Source organism: Podarcis melisellensis (genome assembly GCF_964234715.1).
Source record: "Podarcis melisellensis genome assembly, chromosome: 2".
Taxonomy (NCBI): Eukaryota; Metazoa; Chordata; class Lepidosauria; order Squamata; family Lacertidae; genus Podarcis; species Podarcis melisellensis.
Window position 1 is genome coordinate 47,854,681 of NC_138529.1, and position 24,071 is coordinate 47,878,751.

Here is a 24,071-nt window from a genome sequence, read left to right on the forward strand (position 1 = left end):
ATCTGCACTTTCAAAATTATAGAGATTCCTGGAGAATGCCACAGAAAGCATTGCAGTATTTCACCCTGACACTTCTCAGTGCTGCTCAATTGAATTGTTACATGAGATGACAGAATCTAATGAAATTCACCTTGTTATAGATTCCCATCTATATTATTTCTGCCAGATTGGGAATAGCCAGAGTGAATAATTGGGGACATGGCCCCTATTTTGTTCTGGAGTATCCCAGAAACATTGTGCCACCTGAAGTCAAGGCTTCACATGCTGTGGATAATAAGTTGTTTGTTTGTTTGTTTGTTTGTTTGTTTGTTTGTAAAAGCAATGATTTGGAACATCTATTTATTTAATTTGCTTTGGCTCATATTCTGCTGCCTGCTGCCTGATGCTTGTATTTTGCCCTTTTCCAGAAGGCAGGACAGGTAACATAGAATAGAGCTACTCTGTCCTAAAGTAATGGTTTCAGATGGTCTGATGTATACAGAACACATTCCTCCTCATAACTCTCAAAGTTAAAATGTGGAGAATTGCATTTCTCAAAATACTTCCATGTCAAAAACTCCCTCCTGCAAAACCTATTTAAGACCAATATGGGAAGAATATGCCATACCATGAATTGTGTCCTGGAGGTCAGACGTTATTCAACTGAGATACCAGTGAAGATGGAAACAATAGAAATTAAGTCAAATGCTGTTTTAAATATAATAGATTGCACTACACAGTAATACTGCAATCAAATAACCTTAGGAAATAAGAATGTGGCACTGGGTCACTTCAGAACACAGACTGAGGATAGTATGAGGAATGTTCCTCCATGTCAAATATGCCCTTTGTATAGGAATGCAAAGCACTGCACACAGTGTTTTAGTGAAAATATGCTGCTATAGTCCACTGTCCCTGGTGTGCTAGATTGCAGAGAGCAAGGAAAAATATGTTTACACCTCTATGGAACTTTTCTCGAGGAGAAGAAAGCTCAATATGCTTACGAGGGAGAAATCAATTTAAATTGAGCCAAAAGGGTAATTAGGATTTGACCATGGTTGTTTTTCACTGTCACAATGGAGCGAGTTTGAATCTGTAGCTGTATCATTAGAGTGGTCTTGGAATTCTAAAGCCTCTGACAGCATGGCCACTGGTGAAGGATGTTGGGAACTATAGTCCAACAACATTTGAAAGACCACAGGTTTCCCACCTTGGCCTTTGATGGAAGAGCAAGGTGCAAGTGAACTAGAAACGGAAGCATAAATAAATTCTTAGTGTACAGAGTAACTCCTCACATTCCTTATGGAAAGCCCAAATATTAGGTTGAAAGTTAGATTATTCTTTGGAGGTAACATTAAATACCTATTAAAACATAATGCCATGATATCTAATGAAAATGCAAGATTGCAGTTTCTAAAGAATGCCAATGAATTACAAAATATATTTGCATATGTAAAATATACTAGTGCATTACAACACAGCTTTGCATTTAAATGAATTTACTAATGAAGCCCAGGGAAATTAAGAACTGTATATACTGCAGCAAAGCAACAATTCAAGACATGCAGGATAATTGCATTTTAAGACGGTGAAGAATGAAACTGAGCATTTGCTAACTTCTTGTCATTATTTTCCAGTGCAGTGTCCCTCATAATTTCCATAATTTATCAGATTTAAAATCCTTAATGGACTCGGTTAGTTGCTGCTGCAGTCACTTAAAAGCTAGATCAGAATTTAGGAAGACAGGATGCTTTAACAGGATGTGACTATAATGGTGCAAAAAGAAACATCACCAGCCTCTCACTTTGTCAGAGCCCATGAATCCCCTGTCTCACATTAAAGCAAAGCCAGAAGACAAGAAGAAAATACATTCAGGCAGCCCTGTAGTGTCACACATTCAATGACTCAAGACTGAAAATTACCTTGCTTTACAGAAGCAGCTATCCTATCTTTCCAGTGCATTTTCTCACTGAAATGGTAGTGAAAAGGCAGGATAGGACTGGCAGGATGGGCAAAACACCCCCATGAGATTTCCTCCAAATGATCATATTAAATTCATTTGCAACTGCCGTAGACCTTCTGAACACCTGATCAAGGACAGCAAGTACTTTTGTGAACTGGAAGTACTTATGCGCAGAGGATTACAACAATTTGTATGACCATGGCATAACTGACTGCTGCCACCATGGGCTTACTGTAGTGTATGCATGTACTTCTAGTTCACACAGTATTTCTAGCACATAATCACAGACGTGCACAAGTTGGGTAACATGGCAGTACTTGACCAGCTCTGCCATGCCTGAGAAACAGTGTGTCACTCTCTTGCTGGAGGGATTTAAGTGCATACTGGAATGTTGGTTTTGTGCAGTTGAAGTGGCTCTGTCATGCTAGTTCAACAAATCCACTAATAATAATAATAATAATAATAATAATAATAATAATAATAATAATAATTATTCTATTTGTATCCCGCCCTCCCCAGCCAAAGCCGGGCTCAGGGTGGCTAACGTCATATAAATAAGACAATATGCATAATACAAGTGATCAATCAATCAAGATACATCCCACAATGAATTCAAACAATTAAAATTAAAATTGGAAGCGGTTAATACTCGCCAAGACCAACTGTTTCCACTAATATTATAAGGACCTATGAGCGGTTCTTAAAAAAAGAAATGGTCTTTTTGCAGTTTGGAAAGTGACAGGGAAATGCATAGAGAAAGTGTGGAATGAACAAATCACTAATGGGAAGATGTATAAACACCTGCAAGCAAAATCCAGATGGTTGCAGGGCATTCAAACAAATCAGAATGAATGATCAATAAAGACCATATGTAATCTAACCTCTGCTTAAGCTTTGTGCTAGTAAATCAGAATGAATTATCAATAAGGTTTGCTTATTGGGTAGCAAGGGGGCATATAACCAAATGCCAGAAGTAGGGAAATAGCCATCAGGTTGGACTACGGAGGTGGTGTGAACTCACATTTCCCAGATGAGTAAACCTAAACTGCTTGATTTCTTTTATTTCTGGGCTTTTAACTTAAACTAGCAGCCATAAGCTTTACTTTGGAAAAACATGGCAGACCTGCAAAACCCATTCTGGTAGCAATGTACACTTGTGTGTAGAATAGTGGGGTTCTGGGCAACAGTGCCTAGAGTATCATTTCATAGAGGTATAATCTCAGATTTGCAGTCAAATGATTTTATTCATTGCTCCCCTCTCTCCCCATCTCCCCTCCCTTCTTATTGCAAAGAGGAATACCCACCAGTGTGTCTTCTCCAACAAGCTGGTTCTCATACTGTCTTCTTTATTTTCAGTCTCACCGAGTGTTCCTCAAGTTATGCCAAGATTGCCAAGATAGTTGAAACGTTTGTAAGCCTAGTCAAAGGCCTTTTGGAAAAGCTGTTGGATTACCGTGCTGTGATGAATGATGAAAGCAAGAACAACCGCATGAGCTGCACTGTGAATTTGTTGGTGTGTAGTCCTTCAGATAGTAAATCAAGAAATCCATACACTAGGATGGTGGGGAAATGTTTTGAAGTTGTGAGCAATCTACAAAATCTGCAAATGCTTGATCTGTTTTGAAGGTGGCTCATAGTAATGACTGAAGGGAGTAAACATAGAAAGGAAATGGAAGCTATACTGTATCCTCATATTATCATAGACCTGGAAGGGAAAAAAAATAAGTTATCAAGTCTAAATTGTATAATGTTAGGTAGAAACTTCTATCCAAAAAGTCTTAAGAGAACACTCCATGCATTCCCAAAAAAATAAAATCGGGCTGCTAAGAGAGCAGCAAGCCAATATGCTCAACAACAACATTTATATAGTACCTTTGGGGTACTATATTAGATCAGTAATTCTTACAGTAGCCCAGTAAGGTAGGTTGATACAATTCCCCTTATCCTGTTGATGGGACACTGAGGTTTAGAGGGTAGAATCATACCTAGTGTACTCATGCCTGAGGTAAAACTTGAATGAACCAGGTACTTTCTGATTCACAGCTTATCTACACTACTACTGTCTCTTACTGCTGTATACTTCATAGAAAACAACATATGGTTCTAGATCATTGGTAGGCAAACTAAGGCCCGGGGGCTGGATTTGGCCCAACCGCCTTCTAAATCTGGCCTGTGGACAGTCTGGGAATCAGTGTGTTTTTACATGAGTAGAATGTGTCCTTTTATTTAAAATACATCTCTAGGTTATTTGTGGGGCATAGGAATTCGTTCATTATTTTTTTCCAAAATATAGTCTGGCCCACCACAAGGTCTGAGGGACAGTGGACTGGCCCCCTGCTAAAAAAGTTTGCTGACCCCTGTTCTAGATCATAGAAATCATAGAATTGTAGAGTTGGAAGGGACCCTGAGGATCTAGTACAGCCCCCTGCAATGCAGGAATATGCAGCTGCCCTATACAGGGATCGAACTGCAACCTTGGCATTTTCAGCACCACAATCTAACCAACTGAGCAATCATAATGCTCAGCACTGTAACTAAGCCACACCTTACAGAGAAAGGCAACATTTGCCCTACCTACAAGGGTATTGGCCATTCTGAGCTGCCTAACTTATCCACCCTGTCCCATTGGCTACTTATGAAAAACTGTCAGCCCCAGCATGAACATATACATTAGAATTCATGATATATCACTCGGCAGATAGAAGGCCTGATTCTTACTTTTCTCAATCAAAAACTTTTCATCAATGTGCTGTCATGAACTCAAAATTTTCACCCTAATGATTTCAAAATATCATTTCATTGAGAATCAGCAGAACTGCTGTGGGGAAATATGTTATGGCCCTAGATTGGGACAGTACATTACCAATTATTGTATGAATTCTGGTTTCAGTCAGAGGCAGTGCATAAGTAATGCATATTCATGTTAGTGCTAATTAAAGCCTTGAACTTTTAGTGATGAAATATGACATAAAGGCAAAGTGATTCCCTGAATGAAACTAACCATGATTTCTGTGTGCAAAGGTGATCAGATTTCATTCATTTTCCTTCCCTAGAATTTCTACAAGGAGATTAACCGTGAAGAGATGTATATAAGGTATGGTGATCGTTTTGTTGTTATTGGAGCTGGTTTTGTTGTTATTGGAGATACCACTATTGCTTTTCCTCACATAATCTACAGGAAGTTATATGGAATTGTGGTACATAACTGATAGCACTCCATTCCCCTCGACTTTGCAATGTCTAAGGCTCATCCAGTCCTCTATAAATCTTGCTTGAGCCTTCTGCAACTAAGCCATGCCATACATATAACTTTAATTCCCCACCTTACCCTGGTATTTCATTTGAGTGAACCAATCAGGTGCCTGGCTTTCTCTCTCTAAAAGTTATGTAACGGGAGCTGAAATTTGAAGCAAAGTAGATGACACATTCCAAGTTGGCAGATGGAATCAATCCTGATTGCTTTGCATTAGACAAAAATCTGTAAATAAAGACCTGCTCTGTGGGGTGTGCTGCTGCTGTAGTGTCTTGCACATGGAGCACTACATTTGGAATTAGATCGGAAGTCAAAGATATCTTTGCAGAAACAGCTTTTTTATACGATGTATATTGTATGTGTGTGATGATGATAAATAGGCACATTAGATTTGTAAAGCCATTAAATTGCATCTGTAAATCCATAGGCAACAGTCAGCATTTTAAACCCTGCTAGAAACATGCAAGTTATTTCTCCCTTCCTCGCTCCCTATTTTCAACTCATAGGCAAACTTAGGATTTTATAAAGCAGGCCAACAAGCATCTTTCAAACTAGTATATTAGGACAGGCAGTTTGTCAAGATGGATTGTACCTGCAATGTGAACTTGGAGATATGCAGTGCATGCAGTTTACCTGTGCTTTCAGTTCTGATGTTCATTTTCTTTCTCTTGGAACAATAAAAATACAATGCAAGAACTGTTTCCTCCCTGCCCCACAAAAAATAACCCTTCTTTTGAATATGCACTCCTCTTAAAATTTTGAATTCAACATGTTACATCAGTTTCTTCATGAAACTTGCCTATCTTCTTATCAGGGCATGTTGCTTCTTCCCTTATATGAATACAGTATAAGGATATGGATATTTAGCAAGCCTTTTGTGTCTCTGTGAATTTGGATAATGTCAACTGCAACTGACAGAAGATATATGTAGCTCCTTTCATGGACTACAAGAAAGCATCAGCACCAACTCTGGTTTTAAGCCTGTATAGATAGAAGCAAAATGGTGAAAGGAGAATAATTAAGGATGTGAGGCTCCCTCATTTCTCTTTTTTGTAATACAGCAAAAGTCAGTGGGAGTGGTCTTCAAAGCTCTCATTATGTTCTCATTTGTATGTTAGCTTTCGTGCCTTCACATTGTCAAGCTTTGCTTCATAATGAAGGCAGTCAGAAATATAACATTTGATCCGGCCAGACATTAAGCATTTTTAAAGTTCTATTAGTCTGAACTCAGTTTTAATACATTAATTTATTATTATACGTCCTCGATTTGAATGGTGGCAGTCCTGCTCATCTTGCCAACTCTTCATTAACTTTTCTTTTGTTCTGTCTCCCTCACTCGCTTCATCCACTAACAGGTACTTGTATAAACTTCGGGATCTTCATTTAGACTGCGAGAACTACACTGAGGCAGCCTATACTCTTCTGCTGCATGCTTCGCTTCTGAAAGTAAGTAATGTTATGAATTTCAGTTGGTCTACTGTGGCTGAGACTAACATTTGATACATTTCATGGGGCCTACAAACGGGACTATCAAGACAACTGTAAACCATTGGCCCTTTTCCATTAGCACCCCTAACCAAGTTTGAAATGGGAGAGCACTGAAGCCCATTTAAATCCCACGCTCTTCCACTTTCCCCCGGCCTTATACTGTATACAGCATGGGTAGGCAAACTAAGGCCCGGGGGTCGGATCTGGCCCAATTGCCTTCTAAATCTGGCAGTCTGTGAATCAGCGTGTTTTTAACATGAATAGAATGTGTCCTTTTGTTTAAAATGCATCTCTGGGTTATTTGTGGGGCACAGAAATTTGTTCATTTTTTTCTTCAAAATATAGTCTGGCCCCCCACAAGGTCTGAGGGACAGTGGACCAGCCCCCTGCTGGAAAAGTCTGCTGACCCCTGGTATACAGCATTAATGTCTCACATTGAACATAACTGATTTGTAGAAAAGACTCTACGACCCAAAAGTAGACAATGCACATACTTTTGTAACCAAAGAAAATCTTTAATAAAAATTAGTTTTAAAAAAAGTTCTCCAAAGGAGATACAACACTTTTTCTACCGAGATATAAATGTACATGTGCAAATTTGCCCATCGGAATCAACATGCATATCACTGGTGTTGTTTTACACTGAAATGCACACAGTGAGTGATTGGACAAGGACTGGGTCCATGCTCAGTGCATGTATTTTGTACTCAACTACAGTATTGTACCTGGTTTGTCAGAACAAGACTGCTTTGTTTGTATCACTCCAGCTCCTAAATTATAGACAGATGGCAATTATGTATTTTCTTCTTCTTTTCTTTTCTCTTCTCCTCCTCCTCCTCCTCCTCCTCAGTGGTCTGATGAACAGTGCACTCCCCAAGTCATGCAAACAGAATTTCAGAGTTCACAAACTCATCGGCACCTGAAAGAACACTTGTATGAGATGATAATAGAATACTTTGACAAGGGAAAGGTACCATTATTATTATTATTATTATTATTATTATTATTATTATTATTTCCTGCTGAGGAGCTTTAGACAATGGTTTTAAGTTTGTTCCACAATATAAAGCTCACCAGTTGTTTTTTAAATAGTCTGATGGGCTAATATAACATTCTTTCCATTTTGCATACATCATGAAGTATATTGCTTTTAGTCTTACTAGTGGTACAAACATAGTGTTTGTGCATAGATTTATTTTTTTACAAGTGTATGCAAGTTTCCATTAGCAAGGTGACCTTTCCATTAGCAAGGTGTTGCTATGATTGAGGCAACACATAGATTATATATTGAGATCAAGCCAACACGTTAAGGTCTACGTGACACTGCTAAAGCCATCTAGGCTTTGATCTATCATATTTTGAGGTCAATAGTAAAGCAGTTTTTATCTGTAAGGAGCAGATGTTTGCATTGAAATCACTGGAGAACTTAAAGGCTTTCTTTCAGAAGGCGTATTTATCTCCTAGGAAGGCACTAGTCTGTAGTAAATTCTACCCTGTGCAACTGACATCTTCCATTTAGCCGTGGCAATAGTTCAAAAGGTCTTGAAATTTGGTGATAGCATTGTGAAAGTTTCTTCTCCGGAACATTTACTTTTTGTCATGGCAACATGAAATGTGGCACAGATGTGGAGAAGGCCAGTGCGTGTACATAAACAGGTCACTATTATACAGTGGAGGAAAAGTTGAGATTTGTAGATGTTATCTGGATAATATCTGGTGTCCTTGTCTTAAAAAGAAGATTTTAATATAAGGGCATGTTTGCACAAAGGTGGACTTGATCTAATTTAGCGTAGACCTGGTTTACTGCATTAAGTTTGTACTGATACAGCAAGAACCTAGGGAAGTCTTCCCACAAGAATAAAATAATAAATTTTGAGATTTGCATGTATGAAATATCACGTGTTAAGATTAACATTAGCCTGTTTTTATCAGAAGGTGTGTGTAGTTGTTTGATACTCTTGACAGTGCCCCAAAAATCATACATCTTCTATCAGAAATAAATGAGCTATGTGCTGAATTTCTAGCTTTATATTTTTGTGCATCTTAGCAAGCAGGTATGCATAACTTAAAAGAGAGATGGGTATAAAGTAGGCTAGATTGATTTAGGTGCCCTTTATGGCACTTAAATATAATACTTTTGGAAAGGTAACACACAAGCCTTTAAAAATATTGGCTCAAAGCAAATGCCTCTGGTAGCAGACGTGACATTCTTCTGGTCTTCAGAGATAAAAGCTGCCCTACTTGTGCTCTTCTTTTAATGCTTCATGCACCTTTCTTTTAATAATTTTACACCTTTATTTTTGCACATTAGTCTTTTGTGTTTCAGATACATTTGCCTCTAATACTTCATTTTACACATATCCTTAATTAGTGGTGTTTTAGATATATATTGTTTATAAAAATATATTCCACTTAATGTAATAAAAAGCTCTAAGCAGTTCAATAATCAATAGAATTTTGTAAGGACTAGAAGAAAACAAAATATGATTGTACCACAAAAAGCTGAGCAGCATGCAGATCTTTCAACACTGGTGTAATATGTGGAAAGATGGATGTCCCACCAAGCACCACAACAGCTGTATTTTGCATGAGCTGCAGCTTCTGAACTGAGTGCATTATAGTAGCCTAACGGTGAGTTTACCAATGTATGAATCACTATGACAAGACTATTCTTGCCCACAGAATTCCAAAGTTGGTGTACCAGCTAAAGTTGGTAACATGTTCTCCAAGCCACTGAGATCATCTGGGGCTCTTGTGAGAGCAGCACCCCTAACTATGCACCTCTTCCTTCAGAAAAAGTGCAACCCTATTATGATCTTATATACAACAACGTATCTGAAAACCATCCAACCTTATTAGCTCTAATTGAACCCATGACTTCATGCTGGCACCATTTTAGAATATGCATGGACTCTCATTTCAGATTTCACAAAGAAATCAAGCTAGGCAGAATCATACTGGTGACACCTTGCCCAAATCTCCTAAAGATCACTCCAAGCAGTTTCATATAGATATGAAATAGCATTGTGGACAAACAGCACAGTCACCCAGTATTACTCCCTGGAAGCATCACTAAGATCGCCATACTTGGTGACGACTGTAAGCATTATTTATTTTTGTGATCTTGTGATTATGCTTCTGAATGTCCTGTTGTTTGCAGATGTGGGAAGAAGCAATATCCTTGTGCAAAGAGCTGGCAGAACAGTATGAAATGGAAATTTTTGATTATGAACTTCTCAGCCAGAACCTGGTAGGAATGCCACTCTCCAAAAATATCCAGTTACTTGTAATTTCGTATTTCTTTTTAAAACCTTTATGTAGATCCGATGGCCAGCATTAATCGTGTTGATTCATACATACTGCTGAATTACTCAATGTTCAAAGACTTGCAGTTTAATATGTGATGTCAAGTGAACTAAAAGTGCTGTCTGTGGTATTTGATTCCTCCTTGCTGTTCCATATATGCAAATCCTGAAGTGTGTTTTGCATTTGCTGAGTGGTGAAAGTGCATGTGTAAACTTACTTAGGTGGTGTTTGTCAATCTGTATTAAGCTGCTTAATAAAAGTAAATCAAGAACACTTATAAAAATGATCTTTGCTTTCTTTTCTTATTTAAGTTGATTGGAGAGAGGAGTGGGCCTGTTATGACATTCTGTAAGTTGTAGGAGGGTAGCTATGATGTAGCCAGGAAATCTTCATCAAGCTGGAAGGCACATGAAATTCTTTCTGGTCAAATGTCCTCTAAATCTTCAGATTCAGGCATCAATTTTTTATCTCTTCTAGAATTTTTTTAATAATTTGCTGTGTGGGGTGAATAGTTGTTTTTCTTTTCATAGTAATATGCAAATGTACTAGTATACAAATGCTCAAGGAAGCTATGTAAAGCATAATTGCCTACTTAATGAAAGTGATGTTAACCAGTTTCTTTTTACTGTGATGCTAAAGGAACCTATCTGTGTCTTTACTTTCAGAGGCAGCAAGCAAAGTTCTATGAAAATATTATGAAAATTCTGAGGCCTAAACCAGACTACTTTGCTGTTGGATATTACGGCCAAGGGTTCCCCACCTTTCTGAGGGTAAATGCATCTGCTTTGTGTACTTTATCTTTAATAACTGTTTGTACATAGCCCTAAGGAACACCAATATTCTGCCAGTGAAAATGGAGTTATTTACTGCAGGAGAGATTTATCTTCATTTGACTCTGCAATGCACAGGATTTCTCTTGCAGCCATCTGAAGTGTCATTTGTAACAATAGTGAGTGTCACATTTTCAGAAAGAAATGTGATTCATTGCATTCTGTTCTTTTTTCTGCTGCTTTCAAGGTTAGAAGAGGCTTACAGTGGTGATAAGGGAATGTTCTGGATTTTTACAAGACAATCATAATTAAGGAATGGTTTATAGCTGGAACTCTTCCTAATGAACAATAATAACAGCAATACAAATAGCCCAGAGAATGAAACAGGAAATCTAATGACGATTACATCTAGTGCACTTCCATTTATATTAGTAATTTGTATAGGTGAAATCTCATAAAACAGCAGTGCCTTTACTACAGTTTTTATGATTCCTGTTGCTGTTAATAGCTTAAACTTTCAAATGCTGCTAATCCACAAAGTCAATTTCCGCTTCCTCACCCTTCAAAAACTGATTAGCAGCGCAGCCATAGCCTGAGATACACTGAAGAATACTAGATGTCCCTACCCAGCCTATCAACCTACAGGAGAATTGTGTGAGTAAGGAGCAGTGGTCCATAATAAATGGACTTTTTGCTTCTTTAAAGAATGGCAAGGTTCTATTGTTGTTAGCCACTCTGAGCCCGGCTTCAGCTGGGAGGGCGGGATATAAATAAAATTTTATTAGTATTATTCACCTTTTTAAATTGGCCCTCACATATAATGTGTTGCAAATGATGACCTTGAAATATTGCTGATGTTAAGAAGACAGTGTTGCATATGCAGCCTGCATTCACTATTGCTAAGAGGAAAAGAGTAAGTAATATTCTAATGCATAGCAATATTATCTACAAGTTTGTAGTCTCAAAAGTCATCTAAGCTTTTCTTGCAGAACAAAGTGTTCATCTATCGTGGCAAAGAATATGAGCGGAGGGAAGATTTTCAAGCGCAGCTGATCAGCCACTTTCCAAATGCTGAAAAAATGACTACTACTGCACCCCCTGGAGAGAACATCAAAAACTCCACAGGCCAATGTATCCTTATAATCCTTATTAATAATCTATAGTTATTAATAAAGGGGAAAGAGGTGCCTAGTGTTAGATGGAAGTCTAGAGAAAGCAATAGCGAAATTCTCAGTGTTTTAGGTATATTTTTTGAAGATAAACTCCTAAAGTGTTTTACATATACATTGGAAATATATGGAGTATACAAATAGACATTCACATATTCCAAGAAGCTATGCTTGGTTGTGGCTCTATGAGCACTCGGTAACTGGCACAATTTACTACTCTACTTAATGTGTAATGCTATATTTATTTTAGGTTTTCTGAAGTATTTAATGTACTCTCTTGTAGGCTACGACCTGCCAGTAAAAAAACATCCCTGCTTTTGTAAGTACGCATCTGTTGGGTTCAGCAGCTCTTTTCCAGTTGGCCACAGTGATCTTCACCTTTCTTTTTAATTATGTATTTATTTTTTAGAAAATGTTTGAGTTAACCAACATCACTTGAGAGACAGTTCCAGATACTTGTGTTTATCTAAAACTATGGGAAGGGAGGCAGGAGAAAATATATTTGCATGAGAGGATAGGAGAGAGGAGGAAGCAAATTGCACATTCTAAAACTGAAATAGGGTCTTTCTCCATAAAGATAAATCTGCCATTTGTGCTAAGTGCTAAGTGCATATCAGAATCCTTAATGAAACACAATGTGGGATGCATTCATTTCTCACTTCTTTATATTATACCGGATTGCATGGTTCAATGCTGAAGACAAAAAATTACTTTTAAGAGTTGAAAGTGCTATAATAACACTATTATTTTCCTCAGTGTACATACACTTTTAAAACCTACTATAAAAAGGTAAAGGGAACCCATTAGGTCCAGTCGTGACTGACTCTGGGGTTGCAGCGCTCATCTTGCTCTATAGGCCGAGGGAGCCGGCGTTTGTCCGCAGACATGCTGTGGCCAGCATGACTAAGCCGCTTCTGGCGAACCAGAGCAGCACACAGAAACACCATTTACCTTCCCACTGGAGCGGTACCTATTTATCTACTTGCACATGACATGCTTTCGAACTGCTAGGTTGGCATGAGCAGGGACCAAGCAACAGGAGCTCAGCCCATCGCGGGGATTTGAACCACCAACCTTCTGATCAACAAGTCCTAGGCTCTGTGGTTTAACCCACAGCGCCACCCGCGTCCCTGGTTAAACCTACTATAGAACCCTGAAAAACGAAGTTGCCTTATGGTGACTTAGACAGTTGGTCCATCTAACTCAACACTATCAACTGTGATTGGCAAAGGTATTCTTGATCTTTAAACTCCAGGATGGGTAACTTCTGGCCCTCGAGTTGTTGGACTCCAACTCCTATCATCCCTCATCATTAGCCATGCTGGCTGGGGCTGATGGGAGTTGGAGCCCAATAGCAAGAGGATTGAATGAGCTCAACCCCAGCTTTAACTGGAGATGCTGGGGACCTCTGCTACTGAACTATGAACCTTCATTTGAAAATAATTACCAGAGGTGAGCATACATAGATGCCACAAACCATGATGTCTTTCACATACAACTTTAATATGCTGAAAAATTACTGTCCATCTCCAGCCTAAGAGGGAAGAGATGTTGACAGGATGATAAACAGTTATGGTTTAAAGGCATACATGGAACAGCTGTCATATCACAGTTGTGCTTTGTGCAGGCAGGCTTTACACAGAGAATGGTGTACATCATGTCAATACTGTGTCCACTACTGCAAAATGCATCAACGAAACTACTTAAAATAATTTTGCACATAGTTCTTGTTAGCAGTATATGCCGCTCTATGAATATGTCACAGAAATAATAAAAATTTGACCACAGTGGCACACCTAAGTCCATAGAGTGTTTAAGGATCATTCACAAAGTCAGAGAGCGGTTTGTTTCTTCATTGGACCACCATCACCCTCAGGTACAAAGCTGTATACTGACAATGCAAGTTTTAGCACCACAGTAATTCCTTTTTGTTTATTTTTAAACCTCTGCCACAATGGCACTCTTAACTCCAACAGTGGTTGGTAAAATAAGATATAAAACATTTAAAACAAAAAGTGCCATAAAACAGCTGCCATCGAGACTATCACTCAGGGAGGAAAATCAAAAGCGTCACTGGGACACATCAGGCAGTATCTGAATGGCCTCATAGAAATGCCTATCTGTTAGAGCAAAGCATCACCCTCCCATTGAAGGAAAAACAGTCATTTAGAGCAGGGATGGGTAACCTAGCACCCTCTACAGCAGGCTTCCTCAACCTCGGCCCTCCAGATGTTTTTGGCCTACAACATCCATGATCCCTAGCTAGCAGGACCAGTGATCAGGGGTGATGGGAATTGTAGTCTCAAAAACATCTGGAGGGCTGAGGTTGAGGAAGCCTGCTCTACAGGTTGTTGAACTATAAATCCCATCATCCCTAACCTTTGCCCAACATCTGGAGGCTGGAGGGCCACAAGTTCCCCAACCCTGATTCAGAGCTTTCTTAATGCTAGTAATAATGCTAATAATTCTAATAATAATAATAATAATAATAATAATAATAATAATAATAATAATAATAAAAATTTATTTATATGCCGCCCATCTGACTGAGTTCCGCCAGCCACTCTGGGTGGCTTCCAAAAATTAAAACACAATACACTCGCTTTAGCTATTTTCTCAGCACGTTTGCAACACTGAATGCATTATTTGTATTTGTTCTTTTGAAGTGAAAGGTTGTGGTGATTTTATTTCTAAGCATGACACTGTTTATTCAATAGGGTGGTATTTTTGGATCATGATTTGTCAAGACCATGTTCATACTGTAAGGAGGGCTTAGAAAGCTTTAAAAGCCTTAAGCCTGTCTTTTATAGGAATGTTTTATAACAGCTTGTCAAAATATCATGTGTCTCCATTTCTCAGGCCCAACACTCAAGCTAAAAGCACTTAAGAACCAAGCTCTTTTTGTTTTCCATTCACCCTTCACCTTTCCATTCTTCTGGCTTCCTATTCTGGGAAAGGAAGCTGTCACACATACACGATCACCTTTTAAAAAGAGACATTTCCTACCTGTAGGGCGCAATTTTGAAACACAATTTTAGTAACCAAACAAATGTTCCTTGTTTGATTTCTATATTATGCTGCAGCGCTTTCCGCTCAAAGATGTAAGATGTAGGGATGTAGGAAGCTTCCTTTTTAGTCATTCATAAAGTGACTGAATGGTGGGACACTTGCAAGCAGCCTTGGATGAAACTGATTATCTTGACTCATTTCAGTCCTGGTTCAGATCCTCCTATGAACCCTGGTCTCCCTGATGGATAAATTTAAGAAAAGGATAAGGAGACAGTTAAGCAGAGTGTGACCTTGATGTTTTTATTTGGTGTCTCTGTGGTTTTTGATACTACTGAGCTGCTCAGAGTGGCTGGGGCAAGCCAGTCAGATGGACAGGGTACAAATAAAATCGTTGTCGTCATCATCTTCATGAACTGAGTCAGTGAGAGATGTTTTGACAGCACTGTTTTAAAATGCTTTTGATTGTATCTCCAAGTTCAGTTTCAAATAATAGCACTGGGTGATTATTTGGGGGCCCTTGTTACTTTTGCTGTGCAATACCACAGGGTGCCATCTTGTCCTCAGTGCTCAGTGCCACCTCTTTTTCTCTGTAACATCTGATTCAGGGGAGACCATGCAAGAGCTGGACCAGTGCCTGTACTTAGTGGTGGACTAGAATGAGGACCAATAAATTGAGTCTGACCCTGGCAAAACAGAGGACCTAGTCTTGATAATTAATTGATTACCTGCTTGGGTTGGGGTCATATGCCCTTTGAAAGACTTCTGATTCAATCTTTGTCACCAGTGGCCCCAGTGACCTTACCAGATTCAACTAATAAGGCATCTACAGCCCAGGATAGCCTGACCACTGTTTCTTGAGGTTGGCCCACAGGCTGAATTTAGTGCAAAATGCAGAGGCTGAACTACTCACTAGGGCAGGCTGAACTGCTCACCACCACCACGTTATGCTACTGCTGAAAGAAACTCACTGGCTGCCAATTAGCTACCAAGCTAAGTTGAAAGTGTTGGTTAAATCGCTTTAAGAAGGACACGTTGGCTCAATATATTTTAGACACATTGAAAGTCATGTAATATTTTTGAACCTAAATTTTAATTAATGTCTACTTTGGCAACTACTGTCAACTCCCCAATACTCCGTGTTTTTTGTTTCCAAGCTACTCATATCCGCTTACAAAGCTTAGCAGAATATGCTGTAATGTTTTTGTCCTTAACCAGTGTGATCTTAGATGTACAATGCTTCACAGTTCAACCAGTTTTGGAAGAACACCCTCAGTTCAAAAATAAGCCAGTTCCCGATCAGATTATCACGTGAGTTTATGTATTTGTTGAAACAGATTGTATAAACATGCTTGAGAGTGGCACAGTCAGTGGGTTATCTTCTGTCTGGCTTCCCTACCAGCTAGAAATCTACAAGGCAAGCCAAACTTCAGATGGAATGTAGCCTTTCATAACATGAGGAGCTTTAATCTTTATACCATTCAGGATCCCAGTGGTAGGACCTGTTATCAGCACACAACTGTGTTGGTGACTTGTGGGTGTCATTTGGTAGTCCACCACACCTCACCCAGGATGATGTATCAGCAGAGTATGCAGAGCCCTAGCAGAGTCTTCAGAGATTTCCTGCTCCCAATGGAACAGCCTGTTCCAGATTCCTCTCCCATACAGTTCACAGTAACAAAGTATTTATTGTCTCCAGACACATGACAAATCGAAACACTACTATCTACTATATACAGTTCTTTTGATCTTTGAAGTAAACATACTTATGTACAGATCCACAACCACCACACTAGGTAACGCAGCTGTGTAAAACCAGCAGCCTCTTCCCCTGACTCATAACAGATTCAGAGTCAGACCCAGGTCAGGATATAGAAGTCTGAGGCACTCTCTTTTCCATTTCAGCAGAGAGTATCAACAGACCTACAAAATGCACTTTGTTCTAATTTTTTTATAGCCCTTGCATGAAGGATTAAAAGGATTAAAATGCAAAATACCGTGGACTCAGAACAGGATGTGTGTAAGCAAGTGCTCTCTGCTTACAATATGGACTACTGGACCGGGTTTTCCCCCCTTGGGTCAAATGTTTGAACCCTACCCTGTCACAGCCATGGAGCCCAACAACATATAGAGAACCAGTTTTTTTGGCTTCACATACAGACTTAAATACCAGTCAATAAATAACATGTTTAGTTCATCAAATGTTAACTCCAAAGAGATCCTCCTTATATAAGTAACTTTAAAAATTGGCAGCATAAGGCACTTCCCAGTTGTATCTGTTAGCTAATTTAAAGACTCTTCTACCATGAGACGCACAAATTGCTACCCTAATAAGGGACACCTTGAAATGATGCACTGCATAAGTCTTTGTATCTGTCCTTCCATCTGTCATGTTGCCACTGCTATGTTTATTTCCCCACCCCCACCCTAGTCATTAAGCGGGAAGCCTGACACTGAACCACCAATCTAGCTAATGCTGCCAAAAGCAGCTGATTGAAGAGAATGATAATTCAAATGTAATGCAATAGCCATAATCTATTAGATGGAACCTTTTGAGCTTTTGTTTCTTCTGATCATTTGTGCTGTAATGGGAGGATGGCAAGTATATCACGGTGCTAACTTGGGAGGGAAATTAGCTAACAATAAAGCCAACATCAGTGAATGTGCTCAAGAGTGGCCAGATGCAAAGGCAAAATGTGCCTGCTAAAATGTCCTCTTCTACACACTTATTAAAGATGTAGGATCCCTGCCCACTTTCCCATCTCTGCCCACCCTAATGCCTTCTCCTAGCACCCTGGGAGAATTTATTGGCTGCTTTGGGGGAGCTGCAACTCCTAATCTTTCAAGCCACACTTCTCCCTACTAATATTTCTTTCTCCTTTTTTTACTTGACATGTCATATTGAATGCTTAGCCTTATTCAGATGTTCTTTGTCCCTACTGGTCAACATGGGAGTGAGTAGCAGGGATGCACCAAGCCTTTGCATGCCAGTTTCTTTGCTCAAAGAACAGTCTGTAGAAATAGGTCCTTTGTCTGTACAGCTTCCTCATGACCCAGAACCTCAGTGGTTTGGGGTTCTTTACCATGTATAGCTGTATATGTGAAGTTTCCACGTACAAAGGCTAGGTGACTGGCACATAAGTGGGGCAAGCCAGAATCTGACCTGCTGTCTGGAAAAGGTTCCTCATCACAGGGCTATTCAACATATATTCAACAAGAGCACCTGATTAGGGCTTTGACCCCCCTCATTACTATATTTTGTAACTGAGGTTATGGTCAAATCTTTCTGTTGTTTCCTCATCAGTGTCTAAGATTCATTTCTTAAAGACTTCATCCATTGTGATCTCCTTCCTATTGTTTGCTGGGTAGAAATAATTACAGTAATTCCTTGGTTCCTGAACTCAATCCATTCTGGAAGTCCATTAGACTTCCAAAACATTTGCAAACCAAGGTGCGGCTTCCGATTGGCCCCGGAGACAATGCTGACAGCCAAAACGGACGTTCGGCTTCCCAAAAACATTTGCAAACCGGGACACTTACTTCCGAGTTTATGACATTCGGGAGCCAATTTGTTCGGAAGCCAAGCTGTGGTCCAGTAAATAGCTCTGGTCCAGTAAATTGGTAACCACACAAAAGTAATTAGAGGAGTGTGTGTGTTTTACAGTGTCATCTTTACCAGACCAGGTCATAAGCAGTTCAGTCCATTACCAACAAAATCTTCTTTTTAAAGGCCTGCCAGTTCTTAAGTGGATATGTATCCATTATTCAAAATAATGAGTTGGCCCCTGCCAAAGGCGCAGGCCCAGAGGGGTGCAAAAATCACTCCACTACACTCTGGCTCAGAGTGGCTAGGAGCCCGCCCACCTGTCCAGATTCCCTGGGCAGCTCCTCCACTGCTCTGGGTGGCCTGGCAAGGCACGCAGACTATTCTGGGCACCTCAGGGGAGAAATCCCATTACTAGCATGGACCATCGCAGAGGAGGAAAGCAAGCTTTTTGAGTTTCTGGTCCAGGGTCTCTCCTGACTTCAGAGGTGCCAATACAGCTCCTAGCCAAAGGTACAAGGAATTGAGGGGGGGCAATATATCTCATTGCCAAGGGCACAAGGCACAAGGGGACACAGATACAGCTCCATGCCAAGGGTACAAGGGAGCCTAAGTACGCCTCTGATTTCTGGTCAAACTGTTGGGTACAGTTTGAATGGAGGGAGCAGAAGGCGGTTTGCTGTTTAAGATCATAGCAGTCACCCAAATGACCATGCGCCTCATGGGCAACAACATCTGTACAATGATGCCTTCTTTCCCTTCCATCATCTTCCTTCTCCATAGCTATGAAAATAGTTCTGATGGTGATCATAGCTCTCTGCTCCCATTTGAGTCACCTTCTAGACTTACACAGGTGCCTCTTTGTCTTTTTCTCCTCTTTTGCACACTCTGGGCTCAGAAACATCTACTGTCTGTCCCTTTGACTTCCTATTTTCGGCCCAGTATACCTGAAGGAGCGTCTTCACCCCCATCGTTCTACATGGACACCAAGATCCAGCGATGAGGGCCTTCTGCCGGTTCCTTCACTGCGAGAAGTGAGGTTACAGGGAACCAGGCAGAGGGCTTTCTCGGTAGTGGCGCCCGCCCTGTGGAACGCCCTCCCATCAGATGTCAAAGAGATAAACAACTACCTGATGTTTAGAAGACATCTGAACTTTTGAGAAGTTTTTAAGGACTGGTGTTTTAATGTATATTTAATCTCTGTTGGAAGCCGCCCAGAGTGGCTGGAGAAACCCAGCCAGATGGTTGGGGTACAAATAATAAATGATGATGATGGTGATGATGTCTAGAACAGACATGGTCCATCTGGTTACCCATTCTTCAAGCCCCTCTGCTACTAGGTCTGCATGGATGTTGCTTTTGTGCACTTCCTGCTGCCAGTTAAATGTCTTTCACTCCTCTTGATGCTCCATTACCTTTTCCTGTCTTAGCTCATAAACAATGACTGTATCACTGTGTCACTTCTAGCCAAAGTTTCTGGCAATTCAGCATCTCATACTGTTTGGAGTTATACGTTCAGAACCTGCAACGAAATGTTGCACAGTAGAGTACTCTTGTTTAGGATGCCAGCCAGCCATGCCTTTGCCCCCGATTTTCCATTTCTGCCCTCCCCCAAGTCAGTCTGCATTCCATGCACACTGATCCTGCTTGGTCCTCCTTGAGCAGTTTTGAGCCTATCTCCTGCCTTAGATTTGTACTTTTGTGAGCCCTGGAGTTCCCCCAAGCCTTCCTCTTATACACTGTTAGTGCCATTCTGGGAAACTGGCCTGTGAGTTTTCCACTGGAACTCAAGGACACACTTCATGTAGCTGATGAAGTGGACCGCAATCCACAAAAAGATTATACCATAATAAATTGGTTAGTCTTTAAGGCACCACATGACTTGATGGTTGTTTTTACCATTGATCTTGGTGCGGCTTACTTCTGAGCAGACATATATAGGATTGCCTTATTTTCTAGAGATAGACTTTTATAATTAAACTAAGACAGCTGGATCTGAAACAGATATCACTATCCTGACTTCAGAAACATGCTTAAGAAGGTGAGTTTTCCAGCCATCATGATTAAGAGAGTGAAACGCATTGGGAATAAAGGGATGATGATGATGATGATGATGATGAAATGATATATGCAATCCAACATCTTCTGGACAGACAAGTTTGCCAGCTTACAGTCCAGAGCTCCTCACTCAGTGAAGGAGCATGAGTTCTCAGATTCAAATTTTAGATTCTCTAGTTCAACCCGATCTTAGGTATTAGGAAAGAGCCCTGGAGATATATTTGCCATGAAGACAGTCAAAGTAGATAGTACTGGGCCGGAGGGCATCAATTATCTACTCAGTTTGGTTCATGTGTGCTTAACTGTGTCCGCCTTCCCTACTTTTGTCTTCTATGTGGCTGACTGACTGAATGGCAACAAATTAATAAGAAGCATACACTTCTTATTAATAGTTATCCATGTTTAATTCTGAAAACCTTTGTGGAAAATCAAAGTAGAAAAGATATCATAGCCTACATTTCTCCCCTGCTCTTTGTTTTGCTGATGACAGGGTTGAATGGAAACGTGGGTACACAACAAGGAGTCAAAGAATAGCTGTAAAATATCCAGTAGAAATAGAAAACAGCTGCATGTATTGTTCTTTAAGTCCAATGGTAGGAAACAGCAACCATTACATTAACTTGCATGTATATTACAGTCACTATAGTATTCTAAAATCATAATAGGCACAACACACGCACACACGCAAAGAGAGAGAGAAACATTTGGACAATATTAAAAATAGATAGTACAACGATTTGGGGGGGAAATAGGAACATCCCTACGCTAATACATTTGCTGTCACGTAGAAGGAGGTTCTCAGAAACCAATTGTGAGTAGCATTATTACATATGAGATTTTTAGAACAGAAATGAACAGAAAATAAAAAGTTAATTTTGGTAAGACAATATTCTAAAGAAACAAGAACAATTTTGTTCATTTTCATGTAGCTATGACTGTTCCTTGTTGATCCTTAAAGCAGTTGGATTTAATTGTGATTATATAGGGCAGGGAGCATCATTAAATAACATGGATTCTGGTGCTCTGGCATCACTTTCAGTAAGATTTTTTTCCTTCAAGGCTTGCCTACCCTTTGCAAACCAGAATTGTTTTATGGCTTCATGCTTTTGAGTGTCTAGATTTCCGCACTGTAAGTGGAATTGTCACAAGAGGTGATCTTGTTATGTCTGCAAAGTGGTTGAAATATCACATGTATCAACAAGGAAAATATCATCTGCTTCACCAGGTCATTTACAGCTCACCATAAAACATAGTGCTTTATGTCTGTCCATAAAAAAAGGTGGCAGAGAGAGGATTGATAGATTGGCAACAGGAAACAGCAGCATCTGCAGAGTGAGATTTCAGCAAATTGCCATTCAGAATCATTGGATAGACTTGTTTTTTGACCTTAGAAAATCTTGGCATTTTTTTGGTTTCCGTATAATACTTTTAACATGTGTCATCATTTCACTTTCCCCTTTGTGCCAAACCACTGTGTTAGTTAATGCAAGTCCCCTTCCCACCCCATTTTTCTGTCTTCTCTCCTCCCTGCACCCCAAAACTGCCATCCTTTGAGTTCTCACTCCAATGTTACCTTTGCAATATGGACCAGAGCTGCCTGCAGTGAGTTAACTGTGCTGTAACTAAAAAAAAATTAAAATTTCATTTAATTATTTTAATTGCACATTCAATGGAACGTAAAGCAAACATGCAGTTGAAAAGTTTGGTAATACTTCTTTTCTTTCAGCTTTTACAAGTGTAACCATGTGCAAAGATTCCACTACTCAAGACCAGTCAGAAAAGGGTCTGTTGACCCTGAAAATGAATTTGCTGTAAGTATTTTTTTTCCCCAGTTATGTTTTCAGAATGACCAAGATTGCATGCATTAGTTGTGCAGAGGCGATGTGTGGCGAAGGCCCCGGCTGAACTGTGGGCTGTGTTACCAGCAGAAATATTGGAATCAGCGTACAAATGGGACAAGAGTAGGGTGCCTCAATAGCACCATTAGAGCCAAGTGAATCTGGTCTACTAAAACGATTGGTTCCTTGGGCCTCACCTGCTATTTGGGGAGATCAATTTAATCACAATTGGGCCTGAGAAGGAAACAAACAGGCATTTCCTCCTGACTACATAGAATGCTGCTGCCAAAGAGAACATATTTCCACTATTCCTGGTGGGTATACTGGTAATATCCAGGGCAGATAAAGTAATAAATGATTTGTTGGTCATGACATACAATGAATCTTTTGCTCCAGATAATCTTGGTTCAGAATCCAGTATGTTATTTACTCCATTACTCTGTTTCTTTTTCGGTGCTTGACTCTCCCTTTATGTTTACAGCTTGCATAACAGTGGCCTAGTTTAAAATTGGATTTAGAAAGATGCCTCCTTTATGTTTGCATTTTTATTGCTGTTACAATGCTGATGTGGGCCAAGGAGGGGAGCAGCTTCCTGCTATTATTTACATTTTTGTTCCAGTACCCTTAATGTCTTAACATTATGGTTTCACTACTCCCTATTCCCTCTGTGTGTCTTTTAACAGTCTATGTGGATTGAGAGAACATCCTTTGTTACTGCTTACAAGCTCCCTGGAATCCTGCGTTGGTTTGAAGTTATTGCTATGTCACAGGTGTGTATTTGAATTCTGATTAGGGTTAATGCAGTTTAACTCGCAAAAATACACATTAAATACACTCAGCACTATTTCAATGGAAAGCCGAAGGGGAGACACCAAATGGTGTTGTCCCTTTCGGGCGGGGGGAAAGGACATGGCCAGTCCCCTTGTGCTAAAAATATGGTATTAATGGGGATGGGATTTTAACTTGGGTGGGTGTTGTTTATTGGGGGGGGGAGAGTTATTTTAAATTGTTCTTAAGTGTTATATGTTAATTTTTATTTTGTATTTTTGCTTTATATAGCTGATTAATATTCTAAAGCCTTTTAAATGTGTTTATGGGAGGGGGGTTATTGCTTTGTTGTTTTTGTTTTAACTATTTCCTTGTGTTTTTACCTTGTATTTTTATCCTGTGAACCACTCAGAGATCTTGTGATGAAGGGCATTATATAAATCTAAACAACAACAACAACACACTATGTTACCAGGAAATTCATTCTTAGTACTTAACAAGGGTTGGGTTCCCTCCCTCCTTCTTGATATTGGCCATTCTGATGTATTTTAAAACATGTTTCAGAGTTGACCCTGCATTTTGAATGCAGAATTCACTCAAGATTTATTGAAGCACATCAATTTACTAGATAGGTAGTACAATTTCAGATTACACAAATGATATTCTTGATTTATTTCCCCAAAGACTACCATTAGCCCCCTGGAAAATGCTATTGAAACAATGTCTATGACCAATGAGAAGATTCTGGCCATGGTTAATCAATACCAAAGTGATGAGAACCTTCCAATTAACCCTCTGTCCATGCTTCTGAATGGAATTGTTGATCCAGCCGTCATGGGAGGGTTTGCTAAATATGAGAAGGTAAGGTTTTGAATAGTTGCTTTTAAAATTAAAATAATGCTTTGATTTATTATATCAACAACACAACC

At 39.6% G+C, this 24,071-nt stretch overlaps 1 protein-coding gene across 5 annotated transcripts in view; it reads left to right on the forward strand.

The window, feature by feature from the left end:
* Window positions 1-24,071, forward strand: part of DOCK2 (dedicator of cytokinesis 2) — a 252,567-nt gene that overhangs the window by 211,621 nt on the left and 16,875 nt on the right. For all 5 annotated transcript variants that reach the window (XM_081899107.1, XM_081899111.1, XM_081899110.1 and 2 more), the window contains 11 exons: window positions 3,299-3,455; window positions 4,996-5,036; window positions 6,551-6,641; window positions 7,534-7,653; window positions 9,844-9,933; window positions 10,655-10,759; window positions 11,749-11,890; window positions 16,164-16,245; window positions 22,263-22,347; window positions 23,058-23,144; window positions 23,827-24,003. In XM_081899107.1, coding sequence (XP_081755233.1) covers window positions 3,299-3,455; window positions 4,996-5,036; window positions 6,551-6,641; window positions 7,534-7,653; window positions 9,844-9,933; window positions 10,655-10,759; window positions 11,749-11,890; window positions 16,164-16,245; window positions 22,263-22,347; window positions 23,058-23,144; window positions 23,827-24,003 — 1,177 coding nt within the window. The remainder of the gene's footprint in view (window positions 1-3,298; window positions 3,456-4,995; window positions 5,037-6,550; window positions 6,642-7,533; window positions 7,654-9,843; window positions 9,934-10,654; window positions 10,760-11,748; window positions 11,891-16,163; window positions 16,246-22,262; window positions 22,348-23,057; window positions 23,145-23,826; window positions 24,004-24,071) is intronic.